The following is a 15,049-nucleotide window of genomic DNA, read 5'->3' on the forward strand; positions in this document are numbered from 1 at the left end:
GAACCAATAAAGTCTCTTAGTTTATTGGCGAATTCAGGGAGAGGAAATGATAGAGGAAATGCGAAAGAGAATTTTGGTACAAGGTATGACTGAGACTATACTATGATGAAAGAGGGGAAGGGAGGGCAGGGGAGGGGAGATTCTGCATTGGCTAAATGCCATTCAATACTGTAGTTCATTTTAAGGCAACTTGATCTTTTTTACAGAATAACAGAGTTGGAAGGGACCTTGGAGGTCCTCCAGTCCAACCCCCTGCCTACCCCCAACCCTAAACCACTTCAGACAAATGGTTATCCAATAACTTCTTAAAAACTTCCAGTGTTGGAGCATTCACAACTTCTGGAGGCAAGCTGTTCCACTGATTAATTGTTCTAACTTTTAGGAAGAACTAGACAATTGGTGTTTCACTGGGTCATCATTTCAGAGCTATTTCCTTACCTAAATAGAGAAACATAATATTCACAGGCAGGGGGGGAAAAGCAGTGGGAGCAACATCTGACTACCTTACCAGCTTCTCCATTGCATTTCCTTGTGGAAATCTGGCAGGGAGATTGGAAACCTCCCTCCCTCCCTCCCTCCCTCCCTGTCCTTTCTTGCTCGCTCCCGTCCACTTCTTCCATCCCTTTATTCCTGTTTCTTCCTTCCTTTCCTAAGTAGAGAAACAGAATGACCACAGGCATGCAAAAAATTAGTGGGAATGGGAAAAACTCCCGACTTCCTGTCGGCTTCCCTGTTGAATTTCCTTGTGGGAAGCTGGCAATAAATATCAAAAGTCTTCCTTCCTTCCTCATAAAATTTTGTCTGATCATATGGAAGAATATATTCAACCCAGAAACCAAAGACTTTCAGCAAATCTACAGGACTGGGAAAATGCAATGTTACCAATCTCTAACAAAAGGATATGTCTATAACAAAATTACTTACAAATTTCTGATAAAATCCAGGGTTTCTTTATCTTTAGCAACCATGTCAGCCAGTATATGCTGCACTCCAGATTTTACTTCCTCAATGGTGGAAAGTCCTAAAGGAAAATACTTGGTTTTAAGTACCAAATAGAATACCCTGCAAACATGGCTTTAAGAAGCTTTAAGGCAGTGGTTCTCAACCTGTGGGTCGGGACCCCTTTGGGGGTCAAATGACCCTTTCACAGGGGTCGCCTAGGACCATCGGAAAACACATATTTCCGATGGTCTTACGAACTAAGACACCAATTTTATGGTTGGGGCATTGGGAAGGTTGAGAACCACTGCTTTAAGGGGAGCTTACAAAATCCAAAAATCAACTGAAGATGAAAGTTATACAACACACACAGCAAGAATTGTTCTGATGTCAAGCAGGAGAAGGTCACACTTCCACTTACACCAGGCCTAAATGTTCCAGGCACTTCACATCCTTTTCCCAGCCACAAAAAACAATGTTGCACATTTGTCTTCTATGCTGCACCTGAACTGAAACATTTCACAGCTAACTCAACCATATAATTCCCCTTTCACAGTCAGCCTATGTGTAACAACAACTGATGGCTTCAAACCTACTTCCTGCCCATTAAAATACACTCAGAATAGACACCTCTAGTTGTCTTTTGATGAGTGCCAGACCTAGCCTGATGACAAGGCATTGAGAGAGTTATACAAAAAGTGTGAACCAATAATGTTTCTGTTGCTAAAATCAACAAGGAAGTCTTGTGGAAACTATCATAAAGTTCAGTTAACAGTACCTCCCAGCTACAGAATTCTTTTTAACAAAATGTTAGTAAATATTAGCATTTTTTTTTCCAAAAAAAAATCTTGTTAAAAATGAACTGGAAAATATCTTTAGGTCATTTTCCATATTAAAAAGAAAATCAGTGCATTTTGCTATCTAAGATTGCCCCCTACAGATTTATCTATAATTACACTGTACTGTGTAAACATTATACTCCAACATATGAAACAAAAAAAAATCATCTTTCAAAATTAATTTTCTTTGTCTCAGAGGACAGAAGCAGTGAATTACAACACTTGCCCATCAGCTTTATTATCTTAGTATATAAATTAACAAAAATCTTAACGGAAAATGATTAACAAGCTAACTGTTCTGTGGGGAAAGTAGTAAATAATATGATTATTACAGTCCATGACTCCTTTAGGGCCCCAGGCCTGAACAATCTGGCTTATGAGAAAGCAGATGTAGAGATTGTCTTGTCTATAACACTCTTTTTCTCACGTTACCACAAAGCATTATTGTTTCCTCTGATCTAAATTAATGTTTACTCGTAGTCACTGCATTCTTTACCTAAGGTCATATCTGTGCTCCATTATACTCAGTCTCCCCTCCTGCATGCAAAGAAAACCTTGGAATGGTGTTATGGAATGAATGACAGACCCAAACCCGCTTTCCTTAACTCCTTCCCAAACCATCTGTCCTACTATAGAAGAAAACAGAGATAAAGCAAAGATATCCAAGCACCACTAACAGGAAAAAAAGAGAGAGAGATAATAAATGAGTGTAAAAATGAAATCACTCTGATTTTATATGGTAAAAAAACGGGGCAGATGGAAACCGTCAAGTTTTCACGATTCTGTTTCTGGGCCTACAACAATAGGCTAGAGTTCCAGCAATCTTTACATTGCCTATGCCTAACCTGATCTTTCTCAAAGAGCTGACATCTATCTCCTTCAATCATCTCCTTATTGATTAAGTGCAGATTTGCCTCTTTTTATCTTTCTGAAGCACAGTCACTAATCTTTCTATATTTTATATTACAATGTGTTGAAACTCCTTATTTTAATCTACTTATGGCAGCATACTAAAACAGGGATGCAAACTTCATTATCTTCTAAATATTTTCATTAATCAGGAGGAAACTGATGTTGTTGAGGCTCATTTGGGATCAAAGACATTTAGGCGTTCTTGATTTACCTCAGCCTTTCCACCCTAGACATCTCTAGGGATGATAGAAAACAGCACATGATTTTTTTACCAGCCTGCTAGAAAACATGTTGCTTTATTGGAACTAACTTCTTTGTCAAAGTAAATCTCAGTCATTTTATTCAAGAGCATTAAGCATATTTAAAAACGTTTGTATGCCTGAATAAGCCTGAGGATTATTGGTGAGGAATGGAAATGTTATACATGAACAAGCAGCTTTCATACTGTAGAGCCAACAATATACAGTATTTTAAAATGACAAAGGGAACCTCAGTGAATTGGGGTGGGGGAAGATTTCTCCCATCCACCTAATTAGTTTCTGTTCATATTCAGCAAGCATCTGAAGAACAGACATAGAGAGAATATTATCTCAAGCCAAGTTAATCTACCCAATGCTGCTTCTATTGATTATCACCAGGCCTCCAGAATTTCTAACCAAGACAATATATAATTCAGAAAAAGGTGAGATCTGCTACAAAGGCTTTTGCTGTTCTCAAAAGGGACTAGTGGAATGGAACGGAATGGAACAGAACAGTTGGAAGGGACCTTGGAGGTCTTCTAGTCCAACCCCCTACTTAGGTAGGAAACCCTACACCACTTCAGACAATATTCACAGTCACTCTTACTCAGTAAAGTATTTCTGTTTATATACTCTAATGCGTATAAAAGATACATGCTTACCTTCGACGTTGGACTTGACATAAAAGAGTAAGTTGAGTTCCTTCGGATTCTGAATAAGCAAGTTGGCTGCCTGTTCCAAGCCCAACTGCTTAGCTCTTTGTGCTTTAGTTCCTTTGCTTCCAGTTTTATAGGGTGCAGACTGTAATAGATAATATTATATGTCTAAGCATAAGGGATGGATACACACACACACACACAAACACTATTGTGCATGTGTTTGTTCATGCATGTGTATGTACAGTATGTAATTTTGTTGTAACAAATTTTCAAATGTTTATGCTTTGTCTGTCTACAGCAGGGGTGTCCAAACTTGGGAACTTTAAGACTTGTGGACTTCAACTTCCAGAATTCCCCAGCCAGCCATGCTGGCTGGGGAATTCTGGGAGTTGAAGTCCACAAGTCTTAAAGTTTCCAAGTTTGGACACCTCTGGTCTACAGGATGAAAACAAAGTGATGATATCTAGTATCTAGAATCACAGAGTTATCAGAGATCAATTAACTGGTCCAATGGCCTCCTAGGTAATTGATTCCCTATACAGGTAGTCCCGGACTTACAACAGTTCATTTAGTGACCGTTCCAAGTTACAATGGCGCTGCAAATAGTGACTTATGACCATTTTTCACACTTAAGATCATTGCCGTATCCCAATGGCCACATGATTTACATTCAGGTGTTTGATCACGGATTCATATTTATGATGGTTGTAGAGCAGGGGTGTCCAAACTTGGGAACTTTAAGAGTTGTGGACTTCAACTCCCAGAATTCCCCAGCCAGCCATGCTGGCTGGGGAATTCTGGGAGTTGAAGTCCACAACTCTTAAAGTTCCCAAGTTTGGACACCCCTGTTGTAGAGTTTAGGAATCGTTTTGTGATCATCTGACAAGCAAAGTCAACAAACATTAACTTTACAACCACGTTACTAATTTAACAACTGCAGTGATACATTTAACAAATGTGGCAAGTAAAGTCATAAAATGGGACAAATTGTCTTAACAATTTTTTTATTTAACAATATAAATTTTGGCCTCAATTGTGATTGTAAGTTGAGGACTACTATAAAGCATTTCAAGGGTGTTTTTTTTCTAACATTCAGTCATAAACCTTCCTTGTTAAATCTAACATTACAGTGTTGCCTCTTAATTGTTTTGGACATCCCAGTGAAAATAGCCAAAGCCCTCCTGACCCACACAGTAAGCAAGCCTGCCATATACAGTATACCCATAGCTTATCCTTAAACTGCTTTATTTAAAAATAATTATTTAAAAATATAGTTATTGTGTCTGTGTGACTCCAATGCTAGAAGTAAACCCTACTGAAGTCCACTAAATGTTATTTCTAAAGTTGGGATTATATAATAAGGTAGACCAAGAATGTATCCGGAAAATGAAATCAAGGCTTCCTTTAGGAAGTCTTTATTAATAAAAAGGTCAATAATTGCTAACAATATTTCCAAGGTAGGAATTCATTCATATTCTTTAATCTTGTCCTATGATTCATAACTCCAAAATTAGACATTTCAAGTCAAATTTTTAGAGTACATGTTTATAACATAATTCTATATACTTATGAAAATATAACACTGAGTTTTATGAGAATCCCCATACTATGAGGGAGGGGAATAGAATAGCAGTCTTAGTGCACAGGGAATAAAAATGTGACTTATAAAAGCCAGCTTCAAACTGCTAACCAAAAGCAATTATGCAATGAGAATGTTTTGAGCAAATGCTTCCTTCAAAGGCAAAGAATTTTCATGTTTCTGTACATACTATGCTGATTGAAAGGAGAGAAATATTTCAGCTAAGACTGAAGCAGTCTTAACTCGATTTTCACTACGTGGAATAGCAAAGAAAGTGCCTTACTTTTTTTCTATTTCAGATCTATTTTTGTTCCAATTGGTATAATAGATTTTGGATTAAAAATATGCCTTGGTGAAATTCAAAGAACCATCTTTACAAATAATAATAATAACTACAGTGAAACCTATATTTACCAAAGCTTAATGAGACAGACTTCACATGCAACAGATCACTTTGACTGTGCTTTTCATCACTAGTATAATGTTATAAAGATGCAAAAATGGAAAAATAATATACATGACATTAATACTAAAATCTCTATGCTCTAATTCAATGGACATTGCTGAATAACAGATTCTTCCTTTCCACAATTAGTCCATTAAAAGCACTTCCAGTAACCACCATGAGCCTTGCCTCTTCCTTGCTTTTTATGCTTTTGGTAATCTGCCTTTGTAACTCTCTCTTGCCTGAGAGAATAGCTCGTATCATATATGAACCAGGATCGAGCCATATTTCAGTGGCATATTTCACATGTGCTGCATTAAGAGATCCCAGTTCTTTGCTATTCCAATAAGACTGGGAAAATTAAAACCTTAAATTGTGTAGAACTGTTATTAGATAATATAGTAATGATGTAACCTATTATAAAATGGCTTCTAAGAAGTTATGGCCACCATTTCCATAAAAGGGTTTAGCAATGTTTGGAAAAAATCCAGCTCACAATAAGTTATATGAAAATTTCCATTAAGATATTATACTAACCACATGATCCAGCTCCTCCAAAGTTTTACAGTTTAATAATGCAGTTAAAACACTTTCTGACAGCTTTCCTTCTTTTTCAAGTTTTTGTATTGAGGCATGCACCTTTTTTGCTAAAGTCCTAAAACCAAGCATAGTTAGAAGAATTAAAAATGTGTATTTAATAAAACATTTATATAAATACTATTCCTAACATTGGTGCATCCCTGAGCTAGTATCACCTCACTGTGAAACCTTCCATATATATTCATAGGACTCTCAGACTGAACAGTTCCATTGGCTCAGTAGAAAAGGCACTCTCAAGTGAAAATCATAACCAATGGATGAGTAGCTTCTTCTTGTAGAAACACAGTAAAGGTAATCAGTTTTCACTGAGAATGAGTTTTCAAGTCAATCACTTAAATGATAATGTACTCTTTTATTTAAATTTACCTAAGAGATAAAATGAAGAGCTATTAAAAGTCACAATGGGAAGATTAGAAAGGCCATGGACTCACATACTTAAAACTGTCCATTTCTCAAGTGTAGTCACAAACAAGAAAAGGAAGATTTGGATTCTGATGATTACTCAGTTTCACGTTATGCCCAAATCTTGTGATTGAGTTTTAAACAAATTTATTTTAGTTTCCTTGAATTTTAAAGAAAACTAAAATCAAAGCTAGTTTTGCTTTCTCTATTGCATTTACTCCCCTCATGATAATGCTGGCCATGCAAGTGAGTGAGATGGAGATGGGATTGCTGATAGATACTATTGGATGACATCTCTGTCCCAAGAATTGCGGAATTGCTAGGAAGTTTCCAAATTTTGTTAAAGGCTGCTTTTTAGTTGGCAAAAGCATAGGGGTTGTCAAGTCCTCTAACAACTGCCTAGCAACAAAGCGATTCTTTCCAACCAGTTTCTCATGGAATCTCTTTGACAAGATTTATTGAGGAAGTATGTGGTTATAAAATCTCCAGCAGATGAACAATTTTCTACTTAGAATCAGCCTTGGGGCAGACTTTCAAAAAAAAAAAAATCCCAGTTGGGTTCCCTGATATAGAGAGGCAATATTTTCACTGATAACTGCAAAGTTTTCAGCTGGCTGTTTATATCATAATTTCTTATATCAATCCAGGAATTTTAAAAAGAAGCCTCTCCATGTTTGAAATTCAGACAAGTTATGAGATCTGTAAGCGTTCCTCCATGAATTCCTCTGTTAACATTTGCAAGGCTGCAGTAATTGATTAAGGTGCTGCTTACTCTCCCTTTCTACCCCCATCCCAATGCTTTTAATACGTACTGTAGTTCTTCCATTATTTGTTGCACCTCACGCAGCACATCAGCTTCCAGATTATTGATAAGTTCCTTCCGATACCGAACAATAAAAGGGATTGTATTATCATCATTGAAAAGCTTGATTATATTGGCACACACCCATGCTTCAATGTCAGTCCTTTGCGACAAAACCTGCAACCCACAGTAAAAAGGCCCAAGTATGACTTTCTTACAAAAGTTTCTGAAAATGTTAAACTTGGAAAAGAAATGGTTGCAGCTATCATCTTACAGCAATCTACTTAATAAGACAAACATACAAGAATATCGATCTCTATTTATTTACAAACCTTACTCATTTTTCATTCTTAAAACCATATCCCCAAAATGATTCAAATGAAAACTAGGCCTGAATCATTAACCTCATTAAAAGAGAATGAAAAAAAAAACCTATGGTTGTTACTCATGACAGGTGACTCTTTTAACACAGGATCTTAACGGCATTTCCTGGAGTTCTAATAGAAAAAAATGTTCACAGGTATCAATCCAGTTTCAAAAGTAAGACTTTTGAATTGAGAGCCACAATCCAAAAGTTGAAAGAATTCTAACATGCCCACAAAATGTCTGTTATAGTTTGGGTGATCAGGGGCAAGCATGCATCCATCCATTTACTAGCGGAGCAGTTCTATACACTGTCTACATTTCAGCTTCCACTAAATTTTCTTTTTTCCCAGCACTTTGGCCTACTGTAACTAATCAATGTTGGGAGGGAGGGAGGGAAGAGGATTTGAAGCTTCTTAGAAATAAAGAATATCATTGAAGCAGATGCTAGAATGGAAAAAAAGGGAGAAAGAGGAATTTAAGCCTAGGAGAAATAAATAAAAGCAATGATGAGGACGTTTATTAGAATGGCAGCTTCCTTTAAAAATTACTGTAAAAAATAAAGTTAATAAAAAATAAAGTTTTCCCTCAGCAACTGAGGGAAAACATTTATTATATAATAGGAGACCATATCATCAAACTGCCTACCATGCTCCTGGAAATGTGTGAGATGCTGAACAAACAGCTTCACCACCCACTACAATGATTAGTATTTTTTTCTTTTAAATTACAAGACAAAAAAGAAATAGAAGGACCCTTCATTCATCTGATTAAAATAATGATAAACCTTTCCTTCCCCAATATTAAAAGACACTGTATATGTTCCCCAAAACACTCAAAAAACTGAGTGCCTCTCAAATCAAATCAAATCAAATTTTATTTGATTAGCCGCAACCCTCTCCCGAAGGACTCGGGGCGGCGTACAGTCAAAAAGATAAAATACACATAGGACACACATACATACGAAAAAACAAGGACAATTACATTTGTGCATGGAGGAGAGTAGACCTGCAAGTGAAAGACATTTATCTCATTTTAGTGTGATAAAAAATATTTCATTGGAGCTGGAATATATTTTTAGTACAGCATAAACCAAACTACGATTAACCTGGAATGTTTTCTTTTACCACGTTTAAAATCTGGAATATTTTATAATCTTTCACCAGCAAAAGTTGAAGACAGCATTAAAAAATAGTCTTTCAGAATTTTTTCTTTACAAATAACAAAATAACATTTTTTTTTATATTTTCTTGTGAAAAGTAATACTAAATGTAATCTTCCATTGCTAATGCTCAGGATAAATTCTCACTATAAAGAGAGAAGACAATGTGCTTTGTTTTTATAAAAATAAAGGCAACGAAATACTTTTTGGAATAAATCCAGACTGATATACATCAGAAATAAAATGAACATACAACTTCACTCTAGAGCAGGGGTGTCCAAACTTGGCAACTTTAAGACTTGTGGACTTCAACTCCCAGAATTGGCTGAGGAATTCTGGGAGTTGAAGTCCACAAGTCTTAAAGTTGCCAAGTTTGGACACCCCTGCTCTAGAGAGTTTCCTCCTGCAGTTTAAACATATGTTAGTTTTGTTGTAAAAAGCAAAGCATTACATACCTCTACAATGTCCCAGTTCATTTTATGGTCCCCATTCAGTTTGTCACCTGCCACATATTTTACACATTTCTCCTGCGGACATCCTGTTTTAATTTTTTTTAAGGGAGGTTCATCAAATGTAAAATCTTCTTCAGACTCTTCCACCTTAATTTTTTGATTAGACACTGTAGCACTTGTGGATGGTTTATCTGCATTTACAAAGCCAGGTTCAACTTTAATGCTGCCAACTTTCTTCACTGGGGTTTTTTTGGTTGAACATCTCACACTGACCTCTTCCTCTGTCATTTTTTCTGTTCCTCCAGGTATGGCAATAGGCAGATATGAGTCCTACTCAAACCACCAAAACACATTAAGATTATTATGAACATAAACACCATCAATGACTTTCTACCTATCATCATATCCTTTAGGATTGTGGAAGAATGGAACTAATGTCATTAAGGAGGGGAAAGGCTACTACAGATAACAATGTTCTGCTTAGTAAAATGTAAGTGCAGAAAACATGAGTGCCTCAGGAAAGACCATTGTTACTGTCACTGCCTACAGGTCAACAATCAGAAGCACCTGAAGATAACTGCTCTTAAAGCCAACCTATTTTCTCCTTTAATCCAAGATCAAATGTGAATCAGTTTTCGGTCACAAAGTTAGAACAAAAAATTATTAGCCGTAATCAAATTTGCTTTCTATGGTAACAGATTGCAATTAAGAGTGTTATGCACCACATGTGTAACTCCAGCAAAGTTATTTGGGACTGCCTCTTCCCAGCGTATTTTCCCTATTCAGTAAGATCTGGAAGGGAAGGCTCCTTTTGGGTTCTTACTTAGAAAGAAGGAAAGGCAATGGTGGTCCATTTCTCTTGTTGCTGCACACACAATCCTTTCTTCACTTATGGCCATTTGTTCAGCGACAGTGGAAAGTTGTGATTGTGCTGAGCAAAGGGGACATGATCTGTCCTTGGAATTCTGGCCATCACAGAAGCCCCATGGTCGTGTTATTGTGTTTTCTGACATTTCCTACTGATTTCCCACAAGTGAAATCAACAGGGAAGCCTACAGGAAGCTGGTCCTGGTTTAACTATGGCAAATAGGACTGCTGGAATAGTCATTGATATGCAGAGTGGTAAAGTGACACTCACCTTTACCACCCCTTAGCTTAGTAATGGCAATTCTTGCCTCAACTGCTGTTGTAAGCCAAGGACTATTTGAATTCCTTCCAGCAGGACTTGAATTTTGGTTGCTGTTCCTTGATAGAGTGTGACAGTATGAGGTGAGCAAGTTATTGTTTCTATTTGATTTATGATAAGATGCTCCAACATACAACCCAAAGGTTCAAATGCAAATATAAATGAATATTCCAAGCAACTTAGCATCAATAAATTGAATAAATTACAGACGTTAACGTGACTCAGGAAAAAAAAAACATAGGGCAGATCTTTCTTGCACGTAGCACGGTGTGCAAGCATCTGGAGTTCCTATTTTTCTATTCCAATAAATCAGATAATTTAGAAGTTTCAGTAGGTAAGCCAGGTGGTTGAATCTATGCAAAAGAACTGAACCAATCAGGGGAATTTGGAATAGTGACAAACACAGATAAATCTCCAGAATATAATCTTTGCTTTCTCTTACTCTCTCAAATGTTTTGAAAACTAAATGGCTTCCTAGCTTCAATTACTTACCAGCTCCTCTTTTATCATTAGCTTCTTAGTACTTTTCTTAGCTACAGTGGTTTTCTTCTTGGTCAATGGTTTTTTTTCAACCTTTGGCACTTTGGGTTTTGGCACTTTGGCCTTACGTGGGACTTTCTTTGGGGGCTCCCATTCCTCTTCATATTGTTCATCTTCTGATTCCGAAGATCTGCCCAAGATATGGGAAAGTTTGTAATAAATGGAATTATACAGAGCACTGTCCTTAAAACATGCAGGCCTCAATATTTAAACAAGCATTGTTTATTATTACAATTATTATTACAATATTTAAACCCTAAAACGTATACGCTGTCCTAGACAAAAGACTTGCGTAGCTCACAATTATGTAATCCAATTCACAATCGGCAAATGAATTTTTGACAGAAAAGTATCAAAATTCATGGTGAATGAAAACTTATATTTTATTTATAACAAGTGATAGAATGCCAATGAAACTTAATCTGTGACTTTATTGTCTATCTCTAGAACATCCTGCCCAACACCTGAAGCACCTGTCTTTTCAAAGTTCACATAATGTTCTAGAAGGAAATTGCCACTATGCATTGTGGATAAATTGTAGGCAGTTAGCTACTGCCACTAGCAATTTTGCTGGAGAAGCACTCCAGTGTTACACAAAGTTGTATAATTTTAAGGAGTTACTCATAGCCTGGTTTTGTATTTTGACCTTGCAATTGTATTTTGACCTTTGCATTGATTCAAACATTTTTGCAGTCAATCCATAGCAAAATTTCTCTGCATAGATTTCACAAACTAAAAGAATAAAAAACATAACAAAACCAGCAACAGCGTTTAATATGGCTAGACAAAAACAAAGTGCACAAAAAGAACAATTCTTGAAATTCCATCCCTAAATTCCATATCCAGGATATAGCAGGCATTTTAATTTGGATAAATTTCATATTTGTGTTTATCCATTTTTTCCTTTCTTGTTTTTATATCGTGAGCTCATAGGAGAGGAGAAGCCAAACCTAGAAACGGTGAACGTAGTGAAGCAGTATGCAAAACATCCTGTTGATTTATCTGATAATCTCACTCTTCTTTCAAACTTATTAGTTTTGTTAGGCTTTATTAACAAGTCAAACAAGCCAGGTAAAAAGGTATTACCAGTGTATGTACACACTTATGCCTCTAAACTTCAACCAATCCCAAAATGCTACAATCTCTAGATGTTGTCCTAGTACCAAATCCAGGTACAAGGATTGAATAGAAATAAAACACACTGATCATAAAGTTTAACTCACGATTTAAGGAAGGAAGGTAGTTCATCTTCTGAAATGTTTAGTTTTATTGCAGTTCTTTTCCGTTTAGGGAATGCTGACATCTGAAAAAAGAAAAATAGTTTGATCTGTGAGTTTCCCCCCATTCCTAAGAAACTGCCAAAATATAGATGGACGCTGCCAATTGCAAATCTATTATTTTTGAACAGGCGTCCTTGAATATCTGTATCAACAACAGATTTGACACATGGAATTGAAAAATCTGCTCTGATTTTTTATATATCAACAACAGATTTGTCACAGAACTGAAAAATCTGCTCTGATTTTATACACATATGAAAGTAATATACATAGGAACAATGTACCTTTATCTTTCATTATCTTTTATGTTGTCTGTGTATGGATCTTTAAGTAATCACTAGTACCATCAATGTACAAGAAAGAAGTAGCTGTATGCAAAGAAAAACCGCTCTGAGGCCATGTCTAAAGTCTTAGATGGAGAATATGAGAAATTTAAATATCCATTCATCAACTCAGCCTAACAGATTTCACTGGATTTTGTGGAAGATAACATGAAATATCTTATTTCTTAAATGAAATAAGAAATAAATTAAGAAATTGCAAAGTTTGAAGTCTCTGTGTGTGTGTGTGTGTGTGTGTGTGTGTGTAAAGGTACAGATAACAAAACAAGCTAATAAAGATGGAAAATGACAAATGCAGATCATGAAGGAAAAGACCCAAGCACCAACAAAGGGCTAGGAAAAAAGGAGACCGTACTATAAAACCATCACTCACTCAAAAATGCTAGCATTCACTTGAATTCTGCCCAATGGTGAAATTCAATTTTTTTTACTACCAGTTCTGTGGGCGTGGCTTGGTAGGTGTGACAGGGGAAGGATACTGCAAAATCTTCATTCCCACCCAACTCAAGGGGAAGGATACTGCAAAATCTCCATTCCCACTCTACTCTGGGGCCAGCCAAAGGTGGCATTCTCCGAACTACTCAAAATCTCCGCTACTGGTTCTCCAGAATCTGTCAGAACCTGCTGGATTTCACCCCTGCTTCCATCCTGCCAAGATGACCCCGGGACAGGGAAAACAGGATTTAACACCTTGAAATCAGAACCTGATCACAGAAAAACAGGACTTTAAATCAATCACACACCTTGAAGGATGTAAAAAGGTCTACTCAAGAGTTTTGAAGTCACTAGCCTCAGGAACGCTGACCCGTCTGCCATTTGCTTTCTTGAGATAAACAAATAAAAAGCTTTCATGCAGCTGCTCCTTGAATCCTTCCCCATATTCCCCAGCTGGGAAATTTGAACCTAGCAAAGGGAAAGGCTTTCCCTTTCAACAAACCAATTCTAAAGCAACGGAACCATGAACTAGTTGCACGGTTGCGCTGAGATTCCTCCTTTATAGAATAACAGAGTTGGAAGGGACCTTGGAGGTCTTCTAGTCCAACCCCCTACATAGGCAGGAAACGCTACACCTCCTCAGACAAATCCAACATCTTCTTAAAAACGTCCAGTGTTGGAGCATTCACAACGTCTGGAAGCAAGTTGTTCCACTCATAGTCGATATTTCATAAACCAGCAAAAAATCCTGTGAGGATAACGAAAATAAACCTTTTTTGTGTGCGTGAATCAAAACAAATGGATAGCAACTCTCATGAACCTAGCAGCCCTAGAGGTTCCCACGTTATGCACCTCCCTGAACGCCGCGACCTCCTCAGTTCACCTTTTTCGAGCTTTGGCTACGGGAGGATACGAAACGCCGCCGTTTGTTTCCCCTTCCCTATTATAAGCCTGCGTTCACATTTAAAACCGGCGCCAGCAGCGACTGCAGCAAAATCCAGGCTTTCAAAACTGAGGAAGCAGCGACCTGGCCGAGGGGAGGGGCCGGAAGTAATCATTGAAGCAGCTCCGGCTGCTGTCGGTGACAATGAAGTGCCGGCGAGTCGTTTCCTCTTCGGATTAGCCCGAGTGTTGTTTTCTCTCTCTCTTCAAACTAGACAACTTTACACTGTGTGGACTTCAACTCCCAGAATTCCCCAACCATCGTGTGACAATGAAGGCGGCGGCCCTGGGTTTCCGCAGACGTTCCAGCGAAGCGGACTCTAACGCGATGCCGACGGAAAGAATCTTCCCCCGTGCTCGCTGGGTCTGGTTTACTAAGCGAATAAGCCTGTCTTGGAAGACTCGCGAGAAAAGCTAACTTCCAGCGGGAAATATTTCTGCTGTTTTCCTGTTTGGCCACTGGGTGCTCCTGTTTACCTGGCCTTCCAGTTCCGAAGCATCAGTTCGTTGTTTATTGACCGGCAATAGGTGTACAATCTCTCTCGTTCCGCCAAGCGTGGTACAGCAGTGTCCACGTTATGTTACTGCTAGGCAATAGGAGGTCGATGCGATGTTTTGGAATTCCCATTTTTCTAAGCACATTCCACAGCTTGACGTGACGAGCTTGACAGGGCTTTTCTATTATCAATAAAGCACATAATGACTCTTTTTTGGTAGTCTTTTGGCTTTCTCAGTTATTCTGTGTGCGTCAACAATAATGTTTCGTGTTCCTTGGCCTTTTCAACAGCCACCCTGAACTATTCTCCAAGGCACCTGAGGGTAGAACAAGAAGCAATGGGTGAAAACTAATCAAGGAGAGAAGCAACTTAGAACTGAGAAATTTCCTGACAGTTAGAACAATTAATCAGTGGAACAGCTTGCCTCCAGAAGTT

The 15,049-nt window shown here is 37.7% G+C and overlaps 1 protein-coding gene across 2 annotated transcripts in view; it reads right to left on the reverse strand.

Moving 5' to 3' along the window:
- The window catches only part of SRBD1 (S1 RNA binding domain 1), a 150,360-nt gene extending 135,751 nt beyond the window's left edge, over positions 1–14,609 (reverse strand). The window contains exons 1-8 of one of the 2 annotated variants that reach the window (XM_081941366.1): positions 14,059–14,609; positions 12,343–12,422; positions 11,072–11,249; positions 9,397–9,723; positions 7,427–7,593; positions 6,150–6,267; positions 3,592–3,730; positions 925–1,021 (exon numbers count right to left, since the gene is read on the reverse strand). In XM_081941366.1, the coding sequence (XP_081797492.1) occupies positions 925–1,021; positions 3,592–3,730; positions 6,150–6,267; positions 7,427–7,593; positions 9,397–9,723; positions 11,072–11,249; positions 12,343–12,422 (1,106 nt within the window). In that variant the 5' untranslated portion in view covers positions 14,059–14,609. Of the gene's footprint in view, positions 1–924; positions 1,022–3,591; positions 3,731–6,149; positions 6,268–7,426; positions 7,594–9,396; positions 9,724–11,071; positions 11,250–12,342; positions 12,423–13,483; positions 13,651–14,058 lie in introns of those variants that run through there. The other variant, XM_081941367.1, reaches the window with a different exon arrangement.
- Positions 14,610–15,049: the final 440 nt, after the last annotated feature.

The sequence above is a fragment of the Natrix helvetica genome, assembly GCF_964273705.1.
Source record: "Natrix helvetica genome assembly, chromosome: 2".
Taxonomy (NCBI): domain Eukaryota; kingdom Metazoa; phylum Chordata; class Lepidosauria; order Squamata; family Natricidae; genus Natrix; species Natrix helvetica.